A 17,748-nucleotide genomic window follows, 5' to 3' on the forward strand; every position below is an offset into this window, starting at 1 on the left:
TGGCGGGATTGAAACCACCTGAAAAACAAGCAGACAGACCCCTATTACACCGGCATCTTGCTTCTGAAACTGCAATAGACCTGCCATGAGGTTAGCCTCCTGGTTTCCAAAATAATATCGGCGAAATGTAACGAAATCGTTCACTGTTTTCCACTTCTGTGCAGGTGTCCCCGGAACTTACGGAACTGGTTAAAAAGTCGACCACACGTAGTGACTCCTCATTATGCTACTTCAAATTTTAAACATATCAAGATATAACAAAGCTAACTGGAATCGATAGAACAACTTCGGTCGTTTTCGTCTAGTACAAAATCCGTATAATGGACAATCATATGGTTCGATCAATTAAAGTTCCATCTCCTAACCTAGCGACGACAGCGTAAAAAACCATAACATAAACAACAGATTTTTTAGTAACAAAAAACCTCCTTGGATAGTTTTTATTGCATGCCTATATGGAAAACTCACAGATATGGTAAAAAAGACAAATAAACAAACACCGGAATTTACAAATCAATTTAATTGAGAGGCAGAAATGTATTCAAGTATTATTAATTTTTGTGCTAAGGTTCTATTTTTAACTTATTATTTTGTATAGCTGTTGCCGGCGACTTCGTCCGCGTGGTTAGAAGCTATAAGTTAGGAATTTTCGAACGGAAGCTCTCGAAGATTAAAATTTTCCCCGTTTTTGCCACATTTTCCATTGTATCTTTCATTTCTATATAGCCTAAAACCTTCCTCGGTTAATGGTCTATTGAACACAAAAGGATTTCAACCAGTAGTTCCTGAAGAGTAAGGGGGAGGCCTTTGCCCAGCAGTGGGATCTAAAGCAGGCTACATAAAAAAAAAAAGTTCCTGAGATTAGCGCGTTTCAAACAAACAAACAAACAAACTCTTCAACTTTATATATTAGTATAGATATTATAGATTTGTTGTTATAAAGTCTTCTAAACAAGTATATGAAGCAAAAACTAAAAGTGTTACTAGAAGTGTTAAAAGTCACTAGTATCTAGAGAGTTTAGACAATGTTACATCGCATTAGTATAGAAAACGAATAGAAAACTTAAATTGTTTCAAGTGATATTCCTCTTCGATAAGTGACGTGACTTTGACTTCGTCAGCGTTAGCGAGGAGATATGTGGTTTACGGTTATCCTTAGAGACAAAAATTTTATGATGAATTCATGACGTCGCATTATTATATCTGATACCACTTCACCTTACGACCGAGACTGCTAACTCCAATAATAGTGATGATGACAATTTTTTTTGCAGTGTCCATCTTGTAGTTTTTTGTATAATAATGGATACATATTTTTTAATTTGTCCCGCAAACATAATTTGACCAAATTACAATGAATGAAACTTAGGCGTGACGTCACGATTGAGTATAAATTTTACCATATCGTTACGTCACAAGCCCCCTCTCCTATACTTTAAAGCAGATAATCTTTGTCAATTCTAGTTTTTCTGAAAAAGAAAAAAATACCTGTCCCTTACTTTGGGGGACAACTGAGGGACTAATGAGATTTTTTCTTTTTATACCCAGTCATCATCATTTCTATTGTATAGCTTAATTTTTTCCTTTAATTCAGCTCTCCATTTGATCTAGGGCCCCGATTCTCTATTTTCGATGGCAATGAATGATGACAATTGGATTTAATTTGAAACTATTCCTATTCTCTTTAGCTTTTCGCCAACACAATACTAGTAAATGGAAATTCGTAGGATTGACCGCCCCGTACTGAATTCACAATTATTGTGTTACAAAAATACACTGATACGAATAGTGCCAATTTAATACAATTTCTATTCATTCATCGGCCGTTAATAGCAGATTTGGGGCCCTGAAATATGTGGTATTGATTGAACTAACCATCATTGGCCTAGCCTTTTCCCAACTATGTTGGGGTCGGCTACCAGTCCAACCGGTTTCAGCTAAGTACCAGTGTTTTACAAGGAGCGACTGCCTATCTGACCTCCTCAACCCAGTTACCTGGGCAACACGATACCCCTTGGTTAGACTGGCTGTCAGACTTTTTCAAGCTTCTGACTACCTGTAACGACTGTCAAAGATGTCGGAATAACAGCCGGGACCCACAATTTAACGTGCTTTCCGAAACAAGGAGGAACTAACCCTATAAACCAAATTTTAAAAGACTGCTTTATTTTGGTTGCGTTTCCTTGAACATTCAATCATAGTGCGTAATTACGTATGTCTTCTCATTCTTATTTCTAAAAATATTAGTCTAGCTGAAACTCGAGAACGGCTGAACAGATTTGGCTAATTTAAGTCTCGAAATATTTGTATCAGTCCAGGGAAGGTTTAAAAGGTGAGAAAATATGGAAAAATTGCAAAAAAAGAATTGTATTTTTGTCTTCATTGTTATGATAGACTGTTAGGCGGTACGTAGTTCGCCGGGACAGCTAGTATGTAACAATTTTGTATTATATTGTGAAAGAGGTGACAGCTGGCTTGTGCCGTGGAGTTTGATCCGCCATTTCAACTTCAGTCAAAGCACTTAAGAAGTGGTGAACTGTGGGTGATACGGGGTTGTGCCTCCATTATATAATTCATTGATGATGATTTTATTTCATTTATGATTTGAAACCAAGATGGAGAAGCGATCTAGTTTATCCGCGTCGTTACGGATAGTCAGATTCTAGAGAGTCTGACAACCAGTCTAACTAAGGGGTATCGTGTTGCCAAGGTGATGCCCAGGGTTAAGGAGGTCAGATAAGCAGTCGCTCTGTAAAACACTGGCAATTAGCTGAATCCAGTTAGACTGGAAGCTGACCTCAACATAGTTGGGAAAAGGATAGGATGACTTACTTTAAACCCCTATCATCAGCCGATTTTAAAACACCAATCGCAATACTATTTTTCTACATTCCAAGTAAGTTTTAATTAAAATGTTATATGAAAGGTTAATTCACGTGACAGACTGAAACACAATGAATTATATATGTGTATAAATTAAACTAAATTAAGTGCTAAGGTCACACTATAATGTATTGAAGTTTAATACCGGTGTTTAACTGTCAAACTGCTGAAAAAAACTATTTTGAGCCTAGATATAAACAGCCGGAAAAGTGGGAGCTATATTGATGACATAAGGTTTCGTAAAAATAGGAGAAAAAAATGTTCGCCGTTAAAATTCACGACCGTAACGTATCGGCTTAATAATTAATAATAATCAATCTGAAAACCTACGTTTATGAATGTCCTAAAAATTTATCAAAGCGTTCAGCCGTTTTTGTATCTGTTTTGGATTGTCATCGGGTTTGAAGCTACCCTGAAAATTTCAGCCTGCTAGCTTATCGGGAAGTGATTCAAAATTGAGTTGCAAAAATCATACAAATCATGACAAACAAACATACAAGAAAGTGAGTGTATAAAAACGTGGGAAAATCAATGTCAGTCAGTCTGAGAGTCCGGAGCAACGGCTTCCATCGACTTTTCGACCGAGTCAAGCGAAGCTTACCATTCATAATTGGTTGAGGTTAAAGTTTACAATTGGGCTCACATAATAACGATTTAGACCATGATCAGTTTTAATGACATCATGGAACAATTTGAAATCGACATAACTTCTCAATAACATAAAAATCTAGAAACTGATATTTTAAGCTCCATAACGGATATTAAAATATTAGTCATAATATTGACTAAGTATTGTAAGGATTGCATAAAACATAGACAATAGATATAACATTTTTTTCATTGTTTTTTAATGTCTATAATGCTTTTAATTTATTGGCAGCTTGGTTGTTCAAAACTTCGTAATAATAAAAAATGGCGCACCGACCCCGCTCTAGGCACAGGCTCTGCTCATATACTTACATACTTTTTATTAGATTAGTAAGATTTCAAAAAAAAACGTGACGTATGACAGTATATTTTTTATAATAAAGAAGTTTCACTTCAAAAAGTCCTATTGTGTAACTTCCAAGTCGGTTTCAATATTAGGAATCCAGTCTTTCTCTAGATGTTTTCCATCACCATTTGTCTGTGATGTCTTAAATTAATTAAGAAAATACATATAAGTATCTAGCTTTGAATAAGTTACATTGTTTCTTCGCCTGCGTTGGTACACAAATCCATAGGATCGCAAATTAAAAATGAAAGATATTTTGAAATATCCAAAATCACTTTAAGTAGAATCTGCAACATATTTCCCGTCCCATGAACAGTTTGACAACCTGTCAAAAGGTCAACTTAGCACGGAAAGAATATACGGTAATTATACTGTACCAAATTGTAAATGTCACTCAGCAAGTTTTGATATTAATAAAATAGAACCAAAATCTGTGACTTCCTGACGGCGAAAGAAGATATTTTTAATTTTTGATTTCCGTATGGACAGGAAATACCTTGTACTTGCCATAAAAACCTGTGTCTACATATTTTAATTGTATCAGTTCTAAATGATTGTAAAAAGTAAAAGGAGTACAGAAACTGAATAAAGCGACATCTAGGGGCAGCAAGGTAAACTAGTTCGAATTTATCGATTGCCAAGTTCGTGTAGTTCTTAAGATGCTCAATAGATAGCACTAGTACAAACTCTACAATTAAATTTTGACAGACTTTCTCATTAAATAAATTTATCTCCCAATCGAATATAGTAAAAACAGAAATTTGTTAAAAAGGCACTTGAATATTTTACGATTATAAAATTATTTATAAAAACCTTTTTACACTCCTTTAATATATATAATACACAAGGTACAACTTAAAAGTTAAACAAACAATTATACAAATCAAACTAAATTGTAATTCTAATCGCTCAATCTATTTGGGAGCTATGATGCCACAAACAGACATACTTCAAACTTATGACTCTCCTCTTTTTGCGTCAGTCATGATAAAATAAAATACTTACTATCGATATCGATCAATGAAATACTATTGGGTAATTTAAACATCGACAATTTTAAGGCTTTTTGGTGCAATATGTCTACTTCGGTTTACAATAATAAAATATTATAACCATCTTGACCTTAATTTAGTTACTTATTCGGCAAGCCGCAGGCGATTGCTTAAACACTTCAATATAAATGAAAACTAGTGAATTGACTTATTAACTGAATGACAGACACATTTTTTAAAAATTAAAAAAATAACCCTGGCCGTGAAACCTTCCACTTCCACAATTTTAAATATCTAGATCGATTTTTATCCAATACATCTCCAATCACTCATAATTTATTCACCTATAATAAAAAACAAACTAAATTGAATTCAGGAGCTATGATGCCACAGACATACAAAGAAATACACAGATAGACAGGCACATCAAACTTATAACGGCCATTTTCGCCTGTCTATCACCATGCTTAAGGCATGAGAGATGCCTTATTCATTATAGCTAAATAATTCATTTTTACCGGAGATGTATTGATTTACGATTGGCCAGTTGGTCTAGTGGTATGTGGCCTGACTGCTATACCCCGCGGTCGAAGGTTTGAGTACGAACCAAGACTGCATGTAGGTACCTACTTTTCTTAGGCTTCCAAATAAGTTTTTTTTTTCAGTAAAATGTTCTTGACGATTTTTTTTTTGTAATACGATAAACTTGAAGCATAGTGATGTGAAAAAGTAATTACTCAAAAGCTCACCCGTCGATAACACATTTTTTTTTAATTTGACAGCAAGGCCATCGTGTTGAATTTAAAAAGCTAAGCTAGATTTATAAATGTATCATTCCATGCATAAACATAGTGCAATCTCAAAACTTTCTCTAATTTTAGATTAAAATTAAAAATAAACATTTTTTTAAAGCAAATATTTTTATCGATCAATCATTTTATATTAAAATTTGCAATTTCGCCACTCACTATTTACTTAGTAAGACTTGTTTTCACAGATATGAAAGTAATGAGGAAATTTCTAAAAAAAAGTGTTAAGTCCAAAGGTCACTGCATAAAACAAAACTTTAACTCGATGTAATTAAGGTACATTATCTAATGACAAGCCATTAGCTTTATGAGGCTCAAGGGTAAGGTGCAGCAAGAAGTGAATGGGAACCAACACATACAACTTAAATGTACAAACAAATGCACCAAACGATAATAAACTTTACGTCAATAGGAGAAAGTTTAAAATCAAGTGAAAGTCCTTGAGTACTTAATTCAAAAAGTTATGAAATCGTAAACACATGGGACATTTGCCGTTAGCCGCAAATGGTGAGAAATCATGATTCATGGTAAAAGAATTTGCATTTTATGACGTAACACTAAAGTCGTAATTCGAATGCTAATGGCATGTACTTATAACGTTCTAATGACGGTGAAAGTTACGCTTGTTCCTTGTTCGTATTCAGTTTGGCGGTAAAACTGGTCGCCGTTGCATGTTTATATTTTTTAAATTACGATTTTAAAACATGGCGTCCGCGTCGTGATTTTATATAATGTTTTTATTGAAAAATTGAGTGATTATTGAACTATTTTGTGTTGTGTTAAATGGAAATAAGTTTCAAAATGTCTTTGGATATGTTGACATACGCTTTTCTACTTTCTTTTGGTGAGTTGTATTCAAATATTGTGTAAGCGGCTGTTACGATAGGTCAGGGAGTAATGAAAAATTATAATTATAACATTTGTATGCATTTTGTTATTTTCCGCGGATGTTCCGGTCAAAGTTACGAGGTGTTTCACAATAGTATTATTCATTAAGTATTTTAATTTAATTTTCCGGTGTTAGTAAAGTATTTTGATTTTAATTCTTAATGACTTAATTATCTTTTTACAATAAGTGCGTAATTTATAATTATTTATTTCAAAAATGTTTTAGCTGAGTGCATATTAAAATGCATTGTTTTGGTGATTTTTTCTGATTCTATATATGTATTCTATATCTATCAACTCTATCATTAGTGGAGAGCGGATTCGATGTTATCGAGAAATCCAAACGTCCATATTTTACATAATTGTGACACCTTGAGTTTTTTGAAAGTAAATTATTTCATTTCCTGTCTCATGTGGGAATCGAACCGGTGCATAAAATATAGACAGGAGTCGCAGGTTCGAGTCTTGTCTGAGGCACTCTGATGTTTAAATTTGTTAGTTGTGTTGATAAAAAATATGCACCTGCAACATATTTTTTTACTAAAATCATCAAATTGATTTGTCATCGTCAAAACGGGGTAAAAAATGGGAACTGAAATCAGAATCAGTTTTATCTCAAAACCATAACAGAAAAAAAAACACAGATCAAATTGAGAACCTCCTCCATTTTCAAGTCGGTTCAAACCTCAAACACTTGGGTCGTGTTAGGTCACAATTTGTAATTTATTAAAATCTTTAAGTTATATAAGAAAACTCGTATTTTGTCGTTAACTTAGCAAGTAGGTCAAACGGAATCCACTAGTTAGGTAACATGACTTGATGTTCAACATAAAATTTAATGTTTTTTCAAGTTAAATATGCACTTTCTTAAATTCTAAGACACCAGTCACAAACGGTGAAGGAAAACATCGTGAGGAAACCTTTTTTCACCGGATAGGAAATCATCAAATGACTCCAAGTGAGCGTCAGACTTCTACTGACTAAAACCCACCCATGTTCCTTCTTTTGCTCTTCGTGTACCGGGGCCACGGTAACCCTTTCGGACAATCCCGCTCGAATTAATAGATACGCATTGGGCCCCAAGTCAGCTATTTACAATGGCCGATGAATAAATGGATATTACAATAAATTTGACACTTCCTATTTTCCTAAGCTTTTTGCTAACACAATACCTCTCTCTTTTGTCTCCCGCTTGCTATGGAGGGAAGTGGAACATTTTTTCTTACTCCTCCTCTTTACTATTTCTGATTAATTTCGTTGCGGGTTCCAAGGCAGTTAATTGTTCCCCCTGGGACACAGCGAACTTAAGTGTTTCGGTGGTTTTCGTTGGTTTCATTGTAGATCCTGGCTTACAGGAGTTGCAATGACGGGCATGTGTGGCGGGCTAGTCCCATTTAAGAATAACACAATACCTACTTGGAAATTCAGTACGGGGAGGCACACTCTATACGTGAGAATACGAATAGTGGTGTGACTTGTCAAACGCAATAACGTAGCAATTAACAGCAATAATTGTGCAACTATTGCTCACACTTTTCTTATTATGGGTGTCTTTGTGCATGTGATTTGAATGTTTATAAATGCAAATTATAAGTATGAGACAATACAGTAAAATATTATGTATCTGAAGAAAATAATAATATGTAGAAAGTTCATTTTCATCGATTTTCCTATAGGATTCCCCAAATAGGATTTTCCCGTAGAAAACCGTGGCCTATGTGTTAATCCAGGGTATCAGCTTACTCCGCACCAAATTTCATTAAAATCGGTTCAGCCGTTTTGACGTGAAGAAGTAACATACATACACACTCACAAACTTTCGCCTTTATAATATTAGTGGGATTAGTGGGATGGGATGGGATAATTACCACGCTTTTAATAACTGCGCTTGCATGTTTGTAACCGACTAATTTGGACTTGATTTTGACCCAGTTCAAACGGTCAGATTTCGTTTAAACTTCGTAGACTTATTGAGGACCGATGACAATACAATAATTTCTCTTTCATGACCTTGTAATGTAACATTCGTACGAATGCTCTCTGCTGTGTTCGGCGCCATGCTCACAGCGAGTGAACACTCACCTGCTTCATTGTTTCTGTTTAAATATCGGAGCTCACACATCGGCCGCGCTCGTGCACGCGCTCGACCAAATGTTCGGCTCGTGAAAGAGTAGGCTCGGTGTACTGTTGCAAGTGAATCAAAGTACAGAATGTGTCAATTATCAACTTCAAAGTTTGGTAATATTGTGTAAAATGTCAAGAAAACATAACCCAGTAGCTAAAATAACTTGTGAAAATATGACACTCTTATCAAATATTACTAAATTCAGCGCAGTGCAGTATCTTAAAGTGTTATTTGTGCAAAACATGCTATTTGGAAATATTATGAAATTCATCCTGCTAATGTGTCCACAAGGCTTGATAATATATAGACGGTTATACGGAACCCTTCGAGCCTGAATAGGCTAACCGACAAATTACAAAGTACAATCATCTGTTGGACCACAAGAGTGCACGGATAGCCGAGTGGTTGAGGTCATCAAGCCAAACCCACGGAGCGCGAGGTGTCTCAAGTTCGATCCACGCGTAGGACAAGCTTTTGTGTGATCCACGAATACTTGTCCTGAGTCTGGGTATCTTTGTGCATGTGACTTTAATGTTTGTGACACCCCCGCGGCACAATGATTTAATTTCTTAGTGCGGGAGTCGACTTAAAAAAAATCACAGCTCGTAACATGGTTTCAACAGACGAATAACAATATTTAAATATTATTTTGTGGTAAGAAAAAAAAAATCGTCGTTCTCTATATGGCACGAAGCCTGTGCTCAACAATAACACATCCAATTAAAAGCTGCTATGAAAAAAGCGTGATGATGATGAATAAAATAGATTTAAAACATCTAAAAACCCACGTTTATGTCATGTCACTCCATTAAATATTTAACAAAATCTGTCCAGCCGTTTTTATAGTTGTAATTTGCTTTGTCATCGGGTTTGAAGCTACCCTGAAAATTTCAGCCTGCTAGCTTATGGGGAAGTACCTCAAAATTGAGTTACAAAAATCCAACTGGAACGACAAACAAACAAGAAAGTGAGTGTATAAAAAAACGTGCGAAAATCTTCCATCTGACAACCCTACATAAGAGTTATGTGCCACTGGTTAGGTTTTGAGCACAAGGTTATGTGATGTAACTGTTTGTAGCACTTACTATGTACATGATACAACGACAGACAATATGCAAGATCGGCACTTAGCTGAGTGACGTCAGCCCAGAGGTTCTAGGTCACTACCTCAAACGGAGAGTGCGCGACGTGTTAAGGGTTCGATCCCCGCGTATGACCAGCAGTTGTGATCCACGAATGCTTGTTTTAAATCTTTGTGCATGTGAGTTGAATGTTTATTAAACACCCACGATACAAGAATTAAAAAAAAATCTTAAGAGCGGGAGTCGTTAAAGAATGGATTCCTGATTTTCCGTATATTGCAGTATTGAGTATAATGATGAATACAACATGATAGCTATAACCAACAATGTGCTATGCGATAGCTGCGTGTCTTTTATTTTCAAAATTAAATCAATCAAAATCAAAAGACGTATCTTCAAATTAGGCCACTGAGAGCTCTTTTTGAATCTAATTCATTTCATTCAACTGGGTTGAGGAGGTCAGATAATCAGTCGCTCCTAGTAAAACACTGGTACTTAGCTGCGTCCAGTTAGACTGGAAGACGACACTAACATTGTTGGGAAAAAGCTAGGCCGATGATGACCCGGAGTCATTCATCCTTCAACGTTTCTGAGATAAACTAAATAATAGGCATTGCCTTCCACTAAGCAAAAGCCTTAGCATGTACTGGAGGAATAAATATTGACTGGCCTGATGGTCTAGTGGTTTGTGGTCCTGGCTGCTCTACCGAAGGTCGCGGTTTCGATTTCGAATCTAGGACAGGCATTTGTGTGATGCTCAGAGATTGGCTCCAAGTTTTGGCTATCTGAAATTGTTCAAAACATTTATATAGTTCATTATTAACCTTGTTATTATCATTCTCACGATAGTTACTATCAAAATTAACTCTATTTTTTGTCCCCAGCAACCGGAGCATTGGGCTCGGTGATCATCCCAGAAGAGTTACCCTCGCTGCTCTCCGTAGCCTACTCCAATATACCGCCGATCAAGAAAGGTAATAACTACATCACATTTTATATCAAAATTCTCAATAAGGCCTCTACACGTTGGACCTTAGTCCCCGTGCAACCCTTTAAAGAGGACCGGGTCTCTTCCCATGAAGGTATCCCGTGACAGAGAAAAGATTCTAGGCCATAAATTCTGCTATTTACAATTGAAGGATGATTGCAATAGGGTGTTCGACTAATTTAATAATATTACTTAAACACGTTTTATCATTTATCACATTATTAAAAAGTATGGATTTAAAGCACTTAAGATGATGAACTGTATGGTAATGGGGCTAGTAACATTGAATCACTTGCTAGTAAAAAGCGTACTGGTGAATGACGTCACAATACATTTTAAATCATTGTATTCCCTAATTCCCTACATTTTTTGCCTTCTGTCTAAATTGAGGTTTTCAGATAGGCAGCCGCTCCTTGTAAAACACTGGCACATAGTGGAATCCGGTTAGACTGGAAGTCGACCCCAATATAGTAAAAGGCTAGAATTTTTACATAATTCCACCACTTATTAACACTCGTTCCTTATATTTTCAGGTACAGATTCTCGCGTGGGTTTCGGCTTCGCCTTCGGCAACCACGCTGACTTCCAAGTCATGTTCGAGTTAGGTCCACAGACCAATACGCAGAATCTAAGTAAGTCTTACTTCTAGCTATAGAAACTATCTGTCTGAGTCTTTTGCCAAGTCTTAAGTATGGGTTATGAGAGAGATGAAGTTATATGCCGTGTATATATATAGCGCTGTCACTATACCGGAGGTCGTGGGTTCGATTCCCACCCAGGACACTGGTTCTGTATCTGGATGACATTTATCTATGTTATGTATGTATTTGAAAAGTCTAGTACTCATAATACAAGCTTTGCTTAGATTGAGACTAGATGGCGGTGTGTGAAAGTTGTGGAATTCGGGTTTTTGATATTTAAATATAATATTCCGTAAAACTAAATAAAATTTATTTAGTTCACTCGTCCCTTTTTCTGTAATATTGCAAGTTAAAGATCCACTTCCTGCATGAATATTTTCTTACATAAAAATGCTTAAACATCATGACTTTGTGAAATGCTTGAGCATTTTTGTATATTCTTTATATTTTGTACTGTAAAACGACCAAAAAAACGTTTTACCCCTGAGAAGAAATGTCGAAACAAACTCAGGGGTCGCAGTCTCTTAAAGTCCAGACAATGTTAAAATGCGAGTAAAGTGTATTTAATAAAGAAATCAATCTTAGGAATCAATTTCTTTGGAGCTCTATTCCACCAAAAAGCATTAAAAAGCTTGATTTTTGATCTTCAAGCCTTTTTCTGTAATAGCGTCTTACAGAATGTAACTTGTATCTTACCTTACATAGGTTGTTTACTAATTATTATTTATTAATTATAATGTTTGCCTTTCCCAGCGGGCCAAGGTTTCCAGTCCAGTTCCTCCAATGCCAAGCGGCAGGCCAACTCGCCGCCGCCCAAACTACATAAAAACAAAGAAAAGGTAATAAAAGCAACCTCGATTTAATAAACTGCTTAAAAATGCTTTTAAAACTTCCAAAATGAACATGTTCAGGGAAAAATTTTGATCGAATATTTAGAGAGTTTAATCCCCAGTAAAATAAATCAGCGATACCTGGGTCGGCCAACAGGGCCTTACAATCGAACAAGGGTCCGTCCAAATACATATACTTACACCATAAAATTCTTTATTTTCCAGTACCAAACAACAGACGGTAGCAACTACCTCCAAAACTGGGCGCAAAAAATGAAATACCCGCCAAAATCGAACCAGCACCACTCACCCAGACCAGGGGAGGTTCCGAATCTAGAAGAATCCATGGTGGAACTTATCAAGAACGAGAAAGGAGAATACGAAATACACCAGCCACAGCCCGGCAACCTCCCGCAGAACATTCTAGAAGATCTAAAGAAGTTATACAAGCTTAAGAGCGAAGTCGCCAAGAAGATGACTGCGCAAAATGCTGCAAGTAGTCAAAGTGCAACGTCGCAAAATTCTGCAGTTTCGCAAAATTCTCAAAAACGCAGTGAAGAGGAAGTCAAGAAGATAACGGAAGACCTTTCTAATGTAGATTTGGATTGAGAATGTTTTTTTTTGTATGTTTTTGTAATAAATGGGTTTTAGAATAGTGCCTTGGTTGTTTTATTTGTCTTTCTATATAGTGGAATGTAACTTGAAGAAAAATCAACGATGTTTAACAACTGCTAGTTTAACAGTTAGCGATTAAAAAGTCTCGACAAAGAAAATTAAGTGATCGCAGAATCAAGTGACTTCAAAAACGCGGGCCCCTAAAAATCAGGTGATGTAAGAATCTCGTGACGTCAAAATCTCATGACGTCAAATCCAATGACGTTAAAATCATGTCAGTTTTTGGAATTTGAGTTTTTTAGTCCAAGATTACTCAGTGAAATAAGGGCTGAACAGATTTGGCTTATTTTTAGTCTTGAAATATTCGAGAAAGTCCAGGGTTTAAACGGTGACAAAATATGGAATAGTTGCAAAAAAAACGTGGTTTTAGTCTGCATATTTAATTGTTATCAACGACTGTCACAAAAAGTCTTTATTTTTCTCATCATCGGAAATTATGGTTACACTAGCTGTTGCCCGCGACTTCGTCCGCGTGGTTAGAAGATATAAGTTATAATTTATACCTGCCTTCTATCTATCTTGTAGGATTCAGTCAGCGTTTGCAATGTAAGCGCAAAAAACTGGTTTTTACGACCTCACATTAGACACCTCAAAAATTGTAGCCTATGTGTTATTCTGATGTATAAGCTATATTGTGGTAAAGTTTCATTCAAATCCATTCAGTAGTTTTTACGTGAAAGAGTAACAAACATCCATACATCCATACTTACAAACTTTCGCCTTTATAATAATAGTAGGATAGTATAAGTTTTGTACATGACACATATACACAGAGACTGGAGTCTGTTTTAGGTAAACCCTGTGTCACAGATCACCAGTAATACACATATAGGTATTTTGTATTTAACTACAAACTATGAAAATTTAGAAAAATAGAGAGAGAGAAAGAGAGTAGTGAAAATAATTTAAAATATTTATAACAGTTAAAAAACGTTTTCAACATTAAAAGAAAAAAAAAACAAAGCATCTTGAAAATAAATAAATAAATAATAAATAAATGCGGACAACATCACATACATTGTTCTGAACCCAAAGTAAGTTGCTAAAGCACTTGTGTTATGGAATTCAGATACAACGAAGGTACCACAAACACCCAGACCCGAGACAATGTAGAAATGTGAATTTTTTACATTGACCCGACCGGGGATCGAAACCGGGACCTCAGAGCTAGCGACACCTTGAAACCGGTGTGTACGCCACTCGACCACGGAGAAAATGAAGTTTTTCAACATTATCTACAAAACATTATATAAAGCATCCTTTGACAAAGGTGAATTATGTATCTATTTACTATAGTAAGTTTATCCTTGTAAAGAGTTAGAGCCCTTCTCTTAATCAAGGCTTTTATTAATTCCCACATTTATGTTTTAAACTTATAATCAATAAAATGGCTGTCCGTGGGAAAACTGGACAATTGTCTGTTTTGTTAGTCATTTCGTTTTGGCATATTGTGTTAATTGTCTGGGTGTCTAAACGTGCTTGTTGAAATGTTTAGGAAAGTATTTTTGTGTGTTTTTGTGATTGTTTTGAAAAGTAAGTAAGGTGGTTTTGATACCTAGCTTTTTGGATTTTAGTAGTTTTTAGTAGTAGTTTTTTTATAAAGATAAATAAAAAATAAGTATTTTTATAAGAGCTAAAGTTGGTAAATATCGTATTTTTTATTTCTGTTTAAACTAGAGACAACTTTGAAATGCAACTAATTACATTTTTTTCATTGCACTAAATATTATATTTTTACATTTTATTTACAACCTAGATCAATATAACAACACTTAAAATAAAATTTAAGAAAAATACCAATTAAAAAGAAACATATACATGGGTGTTTGTGGTGCCTTCGTTGTATCTGAATTCCATAACACAAGTGCTTTAGTAACTCACTTTGGGTTCAGAACGATATATCTACTTATGTCATGTCGTCCGCATTTATTAAAAAAAAATCCATGAAGCTATTCTAATCTTCCTTTCCTTTCTTGTTTCGTTTTAAAAATAAATTTTCTTCTCCTCCTTCGGTATAGTATTAGAGGCAGACACTATATTCCTGGTATCCCCGAAGACGTGCCGGCTGGCTTCGCCGCTATCTATGGCTTCGCACCACCGATCACTAAAGGTACCATAGCTTAGGGTCGTAGTTCAGTTAAAGTAGTGTAAGGTCTAGAACAGAGAATAGTGGCAATGATTGCCGTACCAGAGGACGTGGGTTCGATTCCCACCTAGGACAAGTTTGTATGAGATAAGCACGATGTTTTATACCATGTTTTGGGTGTATTTATTATGCATTTATGAAATCTAGTTTACTCCATTAACTTAATTTACACATCAGTAATAGTCGTTACAGCCGTTACAGGTAGTCAGATGCTAGATAGTCTGACAACCAGTCTTACTAAGGGGTATCGTGTTGCACAGGTAAAACACAGGTACTTAGCTGAATCCGGTTAGACTGGAAGCCGACCCCAACATAGTTGTGAAAAGGCTACGATGATGATGATGACTATGTATTTTGCATTAGAAGCTAAATCCGTATGGTCCCTATTTTTAGAACCTAAACATAAGATGTATAATTTTTTAAGTCGCGATTTTTTTGTTTATTTGTTAATTGTCTTATCTTATTATTTACTTTAAGGTAATGACCACCGTTTCGGTTTCGGCTTCCGTTTCGGGAACCACGCGGATTTACAAATACTTTACGAGTTCGGACCTCAGACTGTCACGAAGCCGTTACAAGCTTCTAACAGTAGTATACATCTATCTTCTTATCGTATGGTTGATATACAACCAGGGCCACAATTTTGCTAGTTTATCATGGCAAATGAATGATGGCAATTGTATTAAATTTGAAATTATTCCTCTTCTCTAAAGCATTTTGCCAACACAATAATTGAAACTTAATTGAATTGACGTCCCACACTGAATTTCCAATTATTGTGTAGAAAAAAGATAAAACGAAAATTGTTATTTTAAGCCAAATTTGTTAATTCATCGGCCATTTTAAATAGCAGATTTGGGGCCCTGGTGTCAGAGTGTAGTCCTCTGACGTGACGCAACACACACTTGAAACATTCTCAGGTGAATTAATTTATTCACGAGGTTTTCATATTTTTGCTAACTATTTTTGATCTAAAATTGACCTTTTATGTGCCCATGTATTAGAAAAGGCATTAGTGCGTCCCTGATTTGAACCTACCACCTACGAATTGATAGTCCAATGGCTATAAAACTAGACCATCACTGCTATGAAGCTTGGATGAGAGTTCTAATTTGGTTAAAAAACATAACTCCCTCATTCAGAGATTTTATATTTTTGTCGCGATTTCCATTAAACCACCATTCATCCAAACCAGACAATGAAATGAAACTACTTTTACGGATTTTATCGCGGTTTAATTTTAGATTTAGTTCCCGACGTTTCGAAACCTTTGCAGGTATCATGGTCACGGGCAGACTGAGATGGCGTTCGTCTTGACAGAAGATGTTGCTCGTTCTACCTTCATATTTTAATTAATTATTTGTGGTCCGAACTACGCAGTATGAGCTCACTGTGTCTTGATGTCTTGCAGCGCTGCTCTTGGGTTTGGCCTTGAGTTTATTTATTATTGGATCCCAAGTAGGTGATATCTTCCAGCCATCTTCTCTATTGAAATTAGGGTGTTTTTTAATCTCAATAGCCTCGCGAAACATCCTAGGTAGGAATTTGGATTCTTTAGCGAGGATCTGTGGTTGGTCAAATCTAATATAATGGCTGGAACCTTCAGCATGTTCGGCGACTGCAGACTTCGTTGAGCGGCGGTGTTTGACGTATTGTCCTATACGAGGATCGAACCCGCGACATATCACGCTCCGTTGCCGTGGTGATCTCCACTACTCGTCTATCGTAGACTGTTAGGGCTTATTATACCTTGAAAATAAAATATTAAATTATTAAAGTCGACGAGGTCGTCCGCGACGAAGGTGGTGTGGACGATCTAGTTAAATACGCGGGGCGCACGTGGCCGGAACTTTTACAGAATAGAGAGGTGTGGAAGAGAAATGGGGAGGCCTTTGCCCAGCAGTGGGCAAAAGTATCTTAAATATTTTTAGTTATTGAAAACATATTAGACTTTTTTTTTGTTTTTGTCCATCTTTCATGATAATTCTTGACCCAGGGATCCGCTCAACCCCATACCGTCGCTTCGTGCGCCGGCGCCCAGTTCTGGAGCTGCTGCTGCGAGCTGGACTCATCAAGAGGAAGTCTTATGATTACAATGTTATAGACGACTGTGATGACGAGCCGAGATAGAGGATTTACTACAAATTACTGTAATACTGAGTTTGAAAGCTGTGTAAATGGTATCTTCTTAAAAATAATTGAATAGATATTGCAAGATTATGGTCTCTTGTAAATGCCTGTAAAATAAGTCGAATCAAGTTATAGTCCTACAATATACCTACTGTATTAGAAACAAAACGACAAAAGTTATGATGGAATCAAATCTTATATATTTTATGCGAAGTTGGGTTTATAAAATTAATCTATACATATTTTTTTTTAAACGACTCCCGCTCTAAGGGATTTAATCCTTGTGTCGCGGGGGATTTCACAAACATACAAATCACGTGCACAACAACACCCAGACTTAGAACAAGCATTCGTGGATCACACAAATGCTTGTCCTACGCGGGGATCGAACCCGCGACACGTCGCGCACAGTGGGTTTGGCGTGGTCACCTCAACCACTCGGCTATCCGTGCAGTATATAATAAATTGTTGTAAAATAAAGTTTTAAATAGCGAGTGGTAAGAACCTATTATCAATGGACGTCACTGATTAGTGGTGAAACACAACAAAGCGATTTTAATTTTAG

General features: G+C 36.1%; 2 protein-coding genes across 2 annotated transcripts; both read left to right on the top strand.

Moving 5' to 3' along the window:
• The first annotated feature begins 5,999 nt into the window (after window positions 1–5,999).
• On the top strand, window positions 6,000–12,841 carry LOC113502624. Its single transcript, XM_026884276.1, has 5 exons — window positions 6,000–6,522; window positions 10,658–10,747; window positions 11,295–11,393; window positions 12,156–12,241; window positions 12,458–12,841. The coding sequence occupies exons 1-5, from the start codon at window positions 6,462–6,464 to the stop codon at window positions 12,839–12,841; spliced, it is 720 nt and encodes a 239-aa protein (XP_026740077.1). The 5' UTR covers window positions 6,000–6,461.
• Window positions 12,842–14,294: 1,453 nt separating this feature from the next.
• LOC113502717 lies at window positions 14,295–17,316 on the top strand. Its single transcript, XM_026884367.1, has 4 exons — window positions 14,295–14,332; window positions 14,926–15,017; window positions 15,531–15,641; window positions 17,050–17,316. Exons 1-4 carry the CDS (start codon window positions 14,295–14,297, stop codon window positions 17,181–17,183), a joined length of 375 nt encoding a protein of 124 aa, XP_026740168.1. The 3' UTR covers window positions 17,184–17,316.
• Window positions 17,317–17,748: the final 432 nt, after the last annotated feature.

This window comes from Trichoplusia ni, chromosome 17 (assembly GCF_003590095.1).
Source record: "Trichoplusia ni isolate ovarian cell line Hi5 chromosome 17, tn1, whole genome shotgun sequence".
Taxonomy (NCBI): domain Eukaryota; kingdom Metazoa; phylum Arthropoda; class Insecta; order Lepidoptera; family Noctuidae; genus Trichoplusia; species Trichoplusia ni.